At 35.9% G+C, this 14,775-nt stretch overlaps 1 protein-coding gene across 1 annotated transcript; it reads left to right on the forward strand.

The window, feature by feature from the left end:
* Window positions 1–1,137: 1,137 nt before the first annotated feature.
* TRMT9B (tRNA methyltransferase 9B (putative)) lies at window positions 1,138–13,775 on the forward strand (the record flags this gene model as incomplete). The annotated part of the gene is made up of 2 exons (XM_084232472.1): window positions 1,138–1,276; window positions 12,748–13,775. The coding sequence occupies exon 2, from the start codon at window positions 12,798–12,800 to the stop codon at window positions 13,773–13,775; it is 978 nt and encodes a 325-aa protein (XP_084088598.1). The 5' UTR covers window positions 1,138–1,276; window positions 12,748–12,797.
* Window positions 13,776–14,775: the final 1,000 nt, after the last annotated feature.

A 14,775-nucleotide genomic window follows, 5' to 3' on the forward strand; every position in this document is an offset into this window, starting at 1 on the left:
GTAGTTGAGACCAGGTCAGAAAGAGCCTTTTATGCTCTCCCAAGACACCTGAACCTGATCAGACAAGCTATAAAATGCCTTTAAATAAATCTAAGTAATAGGATGCAATTATTCAGAAGATACGTATGGCATAATTGAAAGAAAGGGACTGTAGGACCAAAAGAAAAATCTATTTATAGACTGCTGAAACAATTCAGTCAAGAAATGAACACTTTTCTAAAATAGAATCGTAACAGTATGTAGAAATTGTTGGGATCCAAAAACAGGAGGAGGGGGAGGGGCAAGAACAAAGTGGGAAGGGAGCACTATGGACTATAGTGGAGGACTGTGGGTGCTTGGTAGTGGGTGCTTTATGGTAATAACACCTGAAGGAGAGACCCTATACTCCCCAAATACCAACAACTATGTAAACCATTATTACCTCAATTAAAAAAAAAAAGGTAGAATCAATAGCGTATAGTTAGTGTGTTAAAATGATGCGCTACCCATTAGAGATTTTTAATCTATTCAGCATCAGATAGATTTTATCCAAAGTGAACCTGCAGTAAGATTTTTGTATATACTGGGCCTCCCAGGTGATGCAAGGGGTTAAGACGCAACCAACGAAGCTCTCTGCAGCCACTGCAGCACAAGGTCGCTCCCTAGCCAGGGAGCTAACCACATGGCTCAGCAGACCTCTCCTGACTCGCCCACCGACCCCTCAGCAGTGTATTTCAGTCAATCTGCCTGTTCCGCTACCCATTCAGTCTCTGGTGAATCCTCTCACCCCCCACACCTCTGGCCTGTACCCCAGTTCTTGTATGCATAAATAAATAAATCTTGAAAAAAAAAGAAGATTTTTGTATATACTTCCAAAATGAATTGATCTTGCACAGGAATCTACAAAGATCATTCTTTCCCCAAACCATCATTTTCTAAAGATTTGCAAGTAAAAATAATGCATCTGCTTGTCTTTTGACAACAATGGTGAAATTACAGTGATGATTTTGTTCTTTGCAGCTAGTAACAGAATATAAAAACAGCACAACCTTTGAAGTTGCTGGTTTCCCATTTTAGTAAGTCTGCTCTTTCAGCACCTCTGGTGCACAATCTGACCTTGGCCCTCTGGTGGTTTTCTGTTTTTCCCAGGATGAAGCCGCCCAGCTGGAGAAGAAGCATGTGCATGAAGTATATGAGAGCACTGCTCCTTTCATTAGTGATCTACAGAGCAAAGCCTGGCGTCGGGTCCGCCAGTTCCTCCAGGAGCAGAAGCCAGGCAGCCTCATCGCTGACATAGGTAACCCACACTTTTGCCACACAGCCTGAAATATATCCCCTTGTGTCTTTCCTTTTCAGGCTCATTTTTGCTTTAAGCAGAAGTCTGAAACTGTGTCTTTGGCATGCTAAAACCCAGACTAATCACTTTGTGGCAGAAATTCTTGCCGGTAAGCCACCAAGTAGAAAACTTCCTGTACTTCCTATACATTCTATATTGGACTGCAGCAGTCTTTTCAGAAGCTCTGTGCACATCTGCAACAAAATAAACCTGACACTGATTGAAAAAATCAGGATTAAAATGACTGCTTGTGAAATTGACCATTTTTCATTGAGAGACAGTCATATTTGTAAATACAGTGTTTTGGTGGCTCATCTTAAGTGATTTTCATGCCTTTGGAGGAAAAACCAGAACTGTGAAATCATAGAGAAGGTTCTACAGCCTCTTAATAATTTAATGCACCCCTTCCCTTAATTATTCTGTCAGGGTCTTCTTATTATAGCATATATTTAATCATTTTATATTATCATAATCACTGTTTTGCCTGGGAGACTGATTCTGTTCTCTTCTGAATTGAGACAAAGTAAACCATAGCCCAATAGATCTCACGCTAAGGTTTAAGATGTGGTTGGAGTCCCACCTTGGTTATGCCTACCTAAAACTGTATTCTAGCAACTATATGCAGACAGCACCTGTAAGAATCCTACATTTGTCTAATTTATACTCATCTTTAAATACTGGTAAGAGAAAGTTACCTGTCCAGGTTTGGGGGTTGTTAAAGAAGAAATGAACAGTCTGGAATTTATGGAAGGTGTACATGTCATGCAGAAATGGATAGTTTTTGAAAAATAACTCTGTCTTGTCAATTTTTAAGTGACAAATCTGGTTTCAGAAGATGCAATGACTTTGGAATTCTTGCTATCCAAAATCTAAGCAAAGTATGTACCAGGATCGTAAAATCAATTGCAGGAAAAGGAATTATTCAGTCAATGGCTTTGGGGCAACTATATACACACACAATCTATACACACACGCAGGTATGCACATACCTGTTTTCTCATACCTTATACCACAAATTTTAAATGAAATAAAGATGTGGTACATATACACAATGGAATATTACTCAGCATTCAAAAAAGATAAACACATGCAATTTGCAGCAACATGGATGGCGCTGGAAGGGATCATGCTCAGCAAAATAAGCCAGAAAGAAAAAGAAAACTACCAGATGGTCTCACTCATAGCAGGAATCTAGAAAACCTAAATAAAGGATCAGGAAAAAAAAATAACTATAAGAAAAAAAAAATCAAAATCAACAAACAACTATGAACCAGAGACACACTATGAGGGCAGGGAGGGGAGAGGCATGGAAAGGAGGGATTGGGTCAAAATAAGGGGGTTGCAATTGTATAGGGAATATAAAAATAAAATTAAAAAAAGATTTAAATATAGCAAAATAATTATTAAAGGACTAGATAACAACTAAACTACTAAAAAATATTCTTGAGGCAAAAGGCCTCTTTATATATGCTGCCAAAGAAAGAAATCATAAAAAGAATATACAGATGATTGTCATTTTTCACCGCACTTATGTTCTGTAAAGTTGTCATGAACACTAAACTAGTGAATACTAAATCAGTGCTCGTATGGAAAATGTAGAATTAGGTTCCTATGAGCTTCTGGTTGCAACATCTTTTATCAACTGTTCAATACCTCACCTTGTTTCATGTATGTTTCTGTTTAAAGACACCTTACTTGCTGTATATTGTTGATTCACTAACATTGAAATCACGGTCAACACAACTCATGTCTGAACAAAGTTTATTTGATGCATCTATTGTCCAGGAAGCACATCACAGCCATAAGCATATTTGCGCATATGAATGTTTTTATGGGTGGATTTTCCCTTTTTGATCCCAGAAATAGTAGTGAATTATACATTCATATACTTAGATTTTGTTTCTTTTAATACATCCTGGAGATCACTTGTTTGTGCTTATAAAATTGGCTAATAAAACCTGCATAGTATTTTATGCTAATAGCTCCATATTAACAGGTATTTATGTTTGTTTGCTATATTTTGCAACTATTAATATTGGTATAAATAAGATTCATTAAGCACCTCTATGAAAATAGTTATCTGTAGTAAATATTCCTTTACCTATTTATATGTTTTGAATTGTACTATTTCCAGTTTTTATTCTCCAATAGGTGAAATAAGTAGTATCTTCAGTATCTTCACTGCACAATGGAAGATGTTTTAAAACAAATTGAAATTTTGTGTAAAATTTATTTTATTAAAACAAAATTGAAACACAAAAAGAAATAAGTGAAAAGAAAGAAACCCAAAGGGATTAGAAGAAAAGAAAATAGGATAATATGAGGATCTCCAAAAGGAGTTTTATCCTTCTAGGTTTTTCACTTGGCTAAAGTCATCCAACTATTTGTTGTGTTGGTTAACTAACTGGTCATTAGGTTAGGAATTTATAATTAATTACTAATAAAACTATACATAAGTAAAAATCATCTAGAGGTAATTGAGTTCCTGTTGTTGCCGCAGAAATTCTCTAGGTTGTTTCACTATTTTAAAGGCACAACTTTTCTTTGACTTGACTGTGGTTTCATTAACCATATCACCCAATTCCTCACCCAAGTTGACTTGCTGAAATGTGTGAGAATGGCTCTTGATTGAACTTCAGTCTTGGGAGCAGGGATCAGGAATTAGTGAATCAGAACTGCAGCCTAAATGAAAAGGCTTCAGTGATGCAGAGGATCTCAGGTAGTACTGGGGTCTGTGTAACTGTGGCAATGCCTCCACCTGAAATGGACTAGTCAACTTCAGATCATTAGATGTGTATAGTAGGTATTCTATGACTTGAAATTTTTACTTGGGTTAATTTAGAAAGCAGGAGAAAAGGCAGAGCTAATTTCTTTTTGAACAAGGCTATCTTTTTGCCTGCTATCAGAAACAATTGTCCTAATAGTTTAAAACATTTTATTTTTTAATTTATAACAAAATTAAGATTACCTTTGCTACTTAACTCTCAGTGCAATTAATCCCCATCTCTGTGGTCAGATATAATTTACTAAGTCACAGTTTAATTATCAGCCTTTTATTGAGGCCATAAATTCAGCACTCCGACTATGTGGCAGAAACCATTGCAGAATGAAAACATAGTAGTCCAGAAAGAAAAAGAAAAATACCAGATGGTCTCACTCATAGCAGGAATTTAGAAAACGTAATTAAGGAACCAGGAAAAAGACTAATTATAATAAAATCAAAATCAAAATCAACAAGCAACTATTAACTAGAGACACACTACGGGGGGTGGGGAAGGAGGGAATAGGATCAAAACAAGGGGGAAATGCATACATTGTGCAAAATGAAAAATAATGTAAAAATATATGAAATTTAAAAATAATAATAATTAAAAAATATTATCTTGCTTCTGGCCTCAAGAAAGTTATATGAAATGGAAAATAAATAGGGTATATATTTCTTTTCCCATAGGGAAAGATAATTTTCTTCAGATAAGGTCTTAGTGAAGACCTCAAATTTTAAAAATTTAGTTGTTTCTGCAAAGTTCAGAGGGAGCATTCAGATTTAGTTATTTTCAGCAAATTCTTGCCTACCTTGGCCAAAATATTTTCTAGAGTTAAAATAATTCAATGTGATTAAATGTTTCCCTCTTTAGTCATAGTGTGATGCAGAATACAAAACAGAGGGGAATGTAAACATGCAGACACTGTTCTAGCTTCACTATTATGAAAGGTTATCATTGTGAGATTTTGTAGGGAGGCATGATAGTTACAATCATGGAGATTGCTACAGTACCTAAGTGTTCTGATTTATTTCTTACACATTGAAGATAATGGGGTGACTATGCCCGGCAATAGTTTTGATCTCATTAGGATAAAATCTTCCCTTTCTAACATTTCTGTATTTGCACTTAGAGAAATGAATAATTGCATCTTATTTAGGAGTTCCACTACTATCCTTAAAAATAAATGCCATTGGGAATGAATACAGGATAAATCAAGTGTGCCAACAACACTAGGAACATTTCAGGAGATGTTGAGATTTGAAAAGTCTTCAGTTTCTTCATTACTACCAGGTGCTCTCTAGATAGTTCTAACTCTAATGGCCTATGCACCTGTTTTTATTAGTATCTAGGAGTAGTTTCCCTTCCATTTCTCTAAACCTATCCCCTGAACCAATTTCAAAAAGGCAAATGAGCTAACAAGATGTTTTTCTTAAAATATATATCATCTTTAAAATGTTGAGGATTTCAATTTTACAGTATTTTTTAAAATTATATTTTCTCATGATTGCCCACCAATATTGGATACTTTTTCTCATAAGCATGCTTAGGAATCAGTGACTAAGAGATTGAAACTATTTATAATACCCCAGTCATTTACACTGAAAAAAACAATGTTTCATACACTGTCCATTGTTTCAGCTAGCATCAAGAAACACTAGTTGTGCCTTCAGTATCTCAATTAATTTTGAACAGCATCTTTTGAAGAGGAAATAGTAAAGAGTATGGTGATTTAATGACGTATTTCAGACAGTGCAAACTAATAATTTTTGGATAAACTAGATTTTGGGGGGGCAAATATCAAGCAGAATAGAATACCAGAAGATACAAATATAAGCTCTAATGATATCTTAGTATTTGTGGAAAAGGAATTAAATAACACTAGGTTTATAGACAGCTTTGTTTCATGATGGTTATTCAAGTTACTACCTTCTTCACTGTAATAGCAATAAGCTCTGAATGACTTACATCTTTGGCCTGTAAAATATTGAATTATTTGGGTTGCTGCTATCAGAAAATGGCTGTCAATTTTTTTTTTAAAGTAGTTCTTATACTGCATCAGTACAGACTATAAAACCTAGCAGTGACAGTAGACTAGGTTTTAAAATGTTGAAATCCTTTTTGTGTTTAAAATCAAATTTAAAAAAATTTTAAAAAGCATGTTTTATTACATAAGTTATTTTACTTATGGTCATTGAAAGGTTGCTGACAATAGTCTACTTTGTATAGCCAGGAAGTGCTAAGAATGTTTGGAGAAGCTAACTGGAGAATTACACTATAAGATATAGATATGCATAATGAAATGCATATGTGAAGGCAGCTTTTGTAAAGAGACTATAGGCCATCCGTAGGATGCTAAGGAACTATCAATCCCTGCTGGCTAGTGCCATTTGTGGGTTGTGCTAGCCTGCCAACCTCATTAAATATTATTTTTTCCATTCTTTCTTTCCTCTTTTATTCTGTATGAAAATATGTAAGTGCACTCTGATTTTGTGAATACCTTCATACCACATTGTATTCTGTTATGCTAGTTAATATAAAATTACACTATCTCTTGCTATAGGACAAACTAACAATTTTCCACTTTCCACTAAGGTTAGCAAATAACACAGGTTTTTCTCTTGTAGGTTGTGGGACTGGAAAGTATCTTAAGGTGAACAGCCAGGTACATACCCTGGGCTGTGACTACTGCGGGCCATTGGTAGAGATTGCCCGGAGTAGAGGATGTGAAGTCATGGTATGTGACAACCTTAATCTCCCCTTTAGGGATCAGGGCTTCGATGCCATCATCTCTATTGGAGGTAAGGCAGCCCAGCTACATGCTTGCTATTTGCCATGAGAATAAAGTGACATAGTTGAGGCCACTCTTATAGCTCACCATCCATTCTTTGTACAAAGTTCTGTGTAATTCATTTTATTTCATTTTTATAGTATTTCAACTGGTTGAATTATTGACTGATCTTAAATATATATTTGATTGTTTTATCAGTTAAACATTCAAACTTATTTTTGGTGGCTCATTCCAATTTCTTTTATTTGTAAGAAAGTATTAGACATATTTTACTCATTGAAAATACTATTTTATGATATTAAAGTGAAATCAGACTTTGCCAAAGGGATATAGAGCTGTAGAAGTCATAATTACATTCTTAGGCCACAAGTGGGCCCTTTTTAATAGAATATTGTAGGACTAATGCATCCAGTGTCATCTGGAAGGACATGTCATGCCACCTGCCACTCACTGGTTCTCAGGTCACTGGGGAAGAAGTCACCTGGTCCAGATTGCCTGTGTTCATACTACCTCTCTGTAATTGTTCATAAATCTAGGGACTGTGTTTCTTATATCCAACAAATGTGCCCATAAGACACACATGCCAAAAATTAAAAGAAACAACAAAAATTCATGCATGAAATATATACAAGTAAGACTCCTGTTACTCAAAATATATATTCCTGAAATGGTATAACAGTCATATTTAAATATGCTGGAAAACTTGCTATTTAAGTGAGTGATATGGCAAGTTCTGTTGCAAAGCAAAAGAATCTTTCATATAGCAAATTATTTACTCCAATAAACTTTTATTTTTTTCTTTATTTGAATATAACGAGGTTTATCAAAGCAAGATGATCATATATAAATGTGAATGACTAATGAAAATGCATCTCTCTTTTGAAATAAATAAGAAGTTGATTAATTCAAAAATAAATGGGGACTGTATTTTTGCATAGTGAGGGGATGCAAGTCTGGATGCCTTACCTTAGAACTGGCTGGGACCTGCCAGAGATGGTTGTCATGGAAACTTGGTCTGTGACAGCCCTACCTCTTTGCAGTTCAAACTGTTAAGTCTATTTTGGCAGTCAGCATTAACAGAAGGACTTCTTGTTGAACCAACACTTTGAATGTAGTGGAAAGAATGTTTTTGGTGTGGTCATTCCACTTAAGAATTAGAAATTGGAGACAAGTCAGCCAACTATAATCTTTGCTCCTTTTTAGTTTATATTAGTTAAGGTCTGGAAGGCTACATACAATTATGTGTCATTGAGCCATAAGGATATTGTCACATGGAGACACTGACCAGCATTCCTACTACTGGAGATGCCCCCTGTACATATGGTTAGGTCCCTCTCTGCTTTCAGTTTATCACATACCTGCTCTCAGAAGAAATGGAACACACCCAATTGCCATTTTCTAATTAAAAATGCTTTCTTATTAGAAATACAACAATGTTTTTATGAACTATAATTGCAAATTAATATAATGTGGTCATTTTCAATTAGGTTCATATTTAGGACTCTAAGAAACTTCAATAGGTGGTCTCTGTTGATAATTTTTACTTTCTTATCTAGAATATATATCTGATTTTCTGTCTAGGATTGTGTACCTTGTCAATTCTTGCTTATCTAAACATGAATAAACATATTTTTTGCATTTTTCAAGTCTCTTAATAATAATGAGAGTTAAGCATCATATCTAGACAGAAATTTAATTTCTACTTGTTTTTAGAAAAGATTGCAAAAATTCCATGAAAGTCAGAAATAGGTTGAAATAGTATCAATTAACTTATGCCTGTGATTTTCAACTTGGAGCAACATTGCTCCCATCCTTACAGGACATTTGTCAATATTTGGAGACATTTTTGTTAAAGTGTGCATGTGCATGGGCGTGTGTGTACGTGCACAAGCACACTACTGCTGTGTAGTGGCCAGACCTTGAAAAACAAAGAATCATCTAGCCCAAAAAGATACCAGAGTTCAGGCTGAAATACCCTATTTTAAAATGCAATTGTGGTCTCTATTATACCACCACCAATATCTGGCATCCTGTGTCCTCAAGGGAATATGTCCCACAAGGAGAGAGCAACTTTCCAGACTCAAACCTCAAAGACATAGAAGATCTTTTCCTTCTATCAGATACAGATTTCAAAATTGCTATGGTAAATAATTTCACAGAAATGGAAGAAAACCCAGAAGAACTGATCAAAGATATACAAGAAAACACACACACACACAAAACCAAACCAAATGAATGTCCTGAGAAATAAAATTAATGAACAGAAGACGGCAATTGAAACTTTAAAAAAGTAAGCAAGCAATGGAGAGGCATGGTGTAAAAAGATCAATAGAGGACATTTGAAAATTCTAGAGAAAACAAATAACCCAATTAAAAAGATGTGCAGAAGAGAGAAGCAGACACTTCTCCAAAGAAAACATACAAAAGTCCAAAAGGCATATGGAAAAAAAAGCTTATCGTCACTTATCAGAGAAATGCAAATCAAAAACACAATGAGATATTATCTCACACCTGCAAGAATAGCCCTTGTCAAAAAGATTGGAAATAGCAAGTGTTGTGGGGGAAAAGGACCTCTCATACATTGATGGGAAGGTAGACTGGTCCTGACCCAATGGAAAACAGTGTGGAGATTTCTCAAAATATTTAAAAATAAATCTACCATATGCTCCAGCAATCCTAGGCATCTACCAGAAGAATGCCAAAATACTTATTTGAAGGGATAGATGCACTCCTTATATTCACTGTAGTACTATTTACAATAGCCAAGTTATGGAAAGCAACTAAGTGCCCAAGGGCAGATGAGTGGATTAAGATGTGGTAGATATGCACAGGAGAATACTACTCAGCTACAAAACAAGATGAATTCTTGACTTTTGCAACAACATGGAAACATGGACAGAACTGAAGGAGATTATGCCCAGCAAAATAAATGGGGAAGAAAACTAAAAATACCACATAGTTTCAAGGAGAAACAAAACAAAGCGTAAAAAAAAAAAAAAAAATCAAACCAATAACAAACCCTAGATAACTGTGGAATTAAAACTATAAGGGCGGGGGGAGCCCAAAAGACTTTGGTGGAAACCCCTTGGTGGTGGATGAGGTGTAGTAACAGACATCTGAAGGAGTGTGATCCCACATCTCTAAATCATATACCATGCTTAAGCCAATGTTACCTCAATTAAAAAAAAAAAAAAAAGAAAAACCCTGCTTTATGCAAAACCTGCGGATTGTGAATGCTTGGAGAAATGAGACAGACATACTTGAAAAGTTAAATAACAATACAATACAAAATATCAAGATTTAATAGAACTTTAAATATGATCTTGTGTAACCTCCCATATGATTCTGGAATTCAGTATTTAGTTCAACCTATCTATTTTTCTGGGCTCTCAGCAGGAATACATTTCAATAGGGTACATATATTTAGTACTAGTTTTTTCCTCGAGATTATGTTTTTTAAACAAAATGTTTTTTTTTATTCTTTAAAAATTCAACATAGTTTCCTTACATTGATGATTTAGACAAATATATCTTTGTGTCCCATCTTGGTGTACACTTACAATGTTTCTGAATAGAACATAATGTATGTGCATGTTTATATACAAAATGAATTTTTCATTTAAAAATGTTTTCTTTTTCAAAAACATTTGGCTTAAATGTTACTTAGTATCACAAGTTAACAACAGATATGAAACATAATATAAAAGATTTGGATATTTTGGGATGAAATTATGGTATTAAGATGAATGAGCACATATCACTTCTCAGCCTTTTGGCTAAGATCAAGTGTAAAATGAATGAGCACATAATAAACTTTAAAAAAACTAATAAGGACTTTTCTTCTCTTAAAAAAAACTTCTTTTGAAGCCCAGAATCTTGAAATATAAAGACTTTTAAGTTATTTTTAAATGGTAGAGTTTTTTTTCTTTTATAGCCCCCCAAAATGAATAGTCAATCCTCATTATTTACAGTTATGTTTTATAAAGTTACCACAAACAGTGAATTAGTTAATCCAAACCATTGCCCCCAGGAGATATCGTTGCCTGTGAACCTCTAGTCACATTTTTTTTTTTTTGGTCAGTTGATCAATAATGAACCCTGTTTTAAAGATACTTTATTTAATTTTGAACTCGTGGTCAGCAGCACTATAGTGCATGCCTGAAAGAGCAGCTCACCTAACATATGTCCATTTTTCGTAAGGCACCTCAGAACCTCTTACATTCAGGAACAATACTTAGCACTCAGCACTATGCCCCAGGGGCACTGTAAACAGAAGGATCATCAATCAATAGCACAAAAATGCAAAAGTGGTGGCGCTAAGTAGACTATGAAAAGGACACTTGTTTGCAGCATGAAAACTGAAACAAGAATGCAGAGCATCATCACATTTGAATGACCTCAGCTGGAACTTGCACTTTGGGAGGTCTGAATTTTTTGCCACTCAGTGCATGTCAAGGAATGACCACAAAAATTCTGACAGTACTGATTGGGGATAACACAAAAATTTTAGGGAATAGCTGAATTGTCAAATACAGAATCCACAGATAACAGTAATCAAATGAATTTTTAAAATACACCCACAGATATTGGAGAGTAAATTGGGTGCAAGTTATGGTAGATATGAACATCCATGAGTAGAACTGCCATGAGTGGTCACAGCTAAATCTAAGCAGTAGCATTGTCCTACGTCTTAGTCTTGATCCAATGCCTCCTTTTAGCTCAGCAACCAAGACTCTGCTTTTAGGAGCATGTGCTTTCAAATTACCATTAACAAGGGCTCTTGCTCTAGGGATGAGTTAGGGGAACAGTCTGGGATCTACTGAAGTTAAGCAATTAGAAAGGTAAGAGTTAGAATATCTGTTTCACCTTTTATGTTTTCCCTAACTACTCAAAGCTGAAAAAGAGGAACTTCCCTTTGGACTAATAATTGTTTTTTCTTGACACAGTACTGTGATTAAAGTCCCCTAGGAATATAGACACTACCACTTTCTATGTATTGTTTGATTAAGAAAAATATATATGCCGAATAACACTCTTAATACTAGAACAAAGCAATCCTGCTCAACTTTTACTTTCACTTTGCAAGATTAGAAGTAAAGTGAAGACCTATAAGTTGAATTGCTGCAAAATATTCACAACCATTTCATATTACATTAACTTTTTAAAAATTAAAAATAATTATTTGGATTTATGGTTGGCTGGCTTTATCTAAAGAGGAAAGCAATCTTCAACAGGTTTCTCAACTTCTCTTTATTTTATTAAATTTTATGAACACTGATTAGTGTTGTAAACTTTTTGGTTTAAAGGTATCAACCATTCCTGAAAGCAGTCAACTATTTCATAGAATCCCATTAAAGAACACTCAGTTAACTTATAGTTCCCTTGCAAATTGTATTGACTTACCCTGATCCTCTTTCTGGTTAGCAAAATTCATAGGATTTTGGAACTGAAGGAGAATTTACACATGATTTATATATCTTATTGTAGGCAAAAAAAAAAAAACCCTTAAAATCCATAGAAGTTAAATAATTGTCCAAGATCAGTTGTCTAATAAGTATAGGAGCCAATGGGCCTCCCCTGGTGGTGCAGTGGTTGAGCGCTGGGTTGCGAGGCTGCCTGCAGCCTCTGCAGCGCCAGTTCGATCCCCGGCCACTGGCGAGGGTCCCACAAAAAAAATAAAAAATAAGTACAGGAGCTAAAGTACATCCCTCCTAAAACCAGGCCTGCCCTGTTCCCACCGCCTGCCCCTCCCTGTAGGAAACCCGGGGACTCTCCTACATGTCAAAACTGCATCACTGTTTTATGGGCAATACTAAAGTACAACTGTGTTAAGTTTATGTATGTGTGTATACACTGAAATTTAGTTTCTTCTTTTTCAGTCATACATCATTTTTCTACAAAACAAAGAAGAATCAAAGCAATCAAAGAAATGGCCAGAGTCTTAGTTCCGGGAGGACAGCTGATGATTTATGTTTGGGCCTTGGAACAAAAGAAACGGCACTTTGAGAAGCAAGATGTGTTCGTGCCCTGCAACAGGGCCTTATGTTCCCAGCTCTTCTCAGAATCCAGCCTGCCTGGGAGAAAAAAGCAGTGTGGACTCCCAGAAAGCAGCCACCCCTACCACCCTCCTGGCTCTAGAAGTAGCTGTTGTGTTTCTTTGAAAGAGCGATGTGAATCAAAACGGTCCCACAGCCTAGATCATGAACCTGTGATGTCTGGAGCCTGCTGTGCAGGTCTTTCTAAGGAAGATGAAGAAGAAAATGGATTCTATGACACACTAGGAAAATCTTTTCGCTCCTTGTTTTCCTCCAGATCCTTAGATGAATCAACTCTGAGGAAGCAAGGTGAGAGAGTGAGACCCTTGAGAAACACAGAAGGCTGGGCCAGGACCCCTGTGTCTATTCAGCCTTCCAGATATTCTAGTTTAGACTGGGATCACCAAGAGCCATTTTCAACAAGGGAGCAAAATCTAGATGAAGAAGTATTTGTGGAGACACCTCAAAAACATTTGGAGTGGCTGAGAGAACCAACCACAATGAAACATCTAAATGGAGACCATCAAGGAGATGGTAGAAGTGGGGATGGGAACTTGCTGGATAGCACCAATACTCAGAAGACTTGTGTCTATGCAGGTAACTCAGAAGATGGTAACCCATCTGCTAGTAAAATATTGAGAAGGATTTCTGCAGTCAGTTCCACAGATTCCAACCCAGATGAGGAAATTTCTGACAAAGAACAGCCTGACATTTTGGATTCCAGAGATCTCATGCGCTACTACCACGTGTTCCGAGAGGGTGAGCTCTGTGCCTTGGTGGAGGAGAATGTGGCAGAGCTCCATATCCTGAGCTCTGGGAATGATCATTGCAACTGGTATATAATTGCAGAGAAAAAGGAAAATTGTGATTGATAGGGTCATTTTATTTATTCTTTTAATTTTATTTTTATATTCCCCATACAATTGCAACCCCCTTATTTTGACCCCAATCTCTCCTTTCCTCGCCCCCCCATAGTGTATCTCTGGTTCAAGGTTGTTTGTTGATTTTGATTTTTTCTTTCTTATAGTTATTCTTTTTCCTGGTCCCTTATTTAGGTTTTCTAGATTCCTGCTATGAGTTAGACCATCCGGTGTTTTTCTTTTTCTTTCTGACTTATTTTGCTGAGCATGATCCCTTCCAGCTCCATCCATGTTGCTGCAAATTGCATGTGTTTATCTTTTTTGATTGTTGATTAATATTCCATGGTGTATATGTACCACATCTTCTTGATCCAGTCATCTATTTTAGGGCATTTGGGTTGTTTCCAAAGCTTAGCTATTGTAAACAGTGCTGCTATAAACATAGGGGTGCAGGTGCTCTTTGAAATTGATGTTTCTGTGTCCTATGGGTAAATACCTAGGAGTGGAATTGCTGGATCATATGGAAGCTCTATCTTTAGTAGGCTGAGGAATCTCAACACAGCTTTCCATAGTGGTGGACCAGTGGTTGCACTCCCACCAATAGTGCAGGAGAGTTCCTTTTTCTCCACATCCTCGCCAACATTTGTTGTTGCTAGTTTTTTTAATATGTGCCATTCTCACTGGTATGAGATGGTATCTCATTGTAGTTTTGATTTTCATTCCCTGGTTACAAGTGATGAACATTTTTTCATAAGCCTATTGGACATTTGTATTTCCTCTTTGGAGAAGTTTCTTTTTAGCTCTTCTGCCCAGTTTTTGACTGGATTATTTTCTTTGTTTGGACGATATGATAATATACATAGAGAACCCCAAAAACTCCACAGAAAAACTAATTCAACTGATCAATCAGTTTAGTAAAGTGGCAGGATACAAAATCAATACACAAAAATCAGTAGCCTTCCTATACACAAACAATAAATATGAAGAAGAAGAAATCAAGAAAACCATTCCT

The sequence above is a fragment of the Talpa europaea genome, assembly GCF_964194135.1.
Source record: "Talpa europaea genome assembly, chromosome: 4".
Classification (NCBI taxonomy): Eukaryota; Metazoa; Chordata; class Mammalia; order Eulipotyphla; family Talpidae; genus Talpa; species Talpa europaea.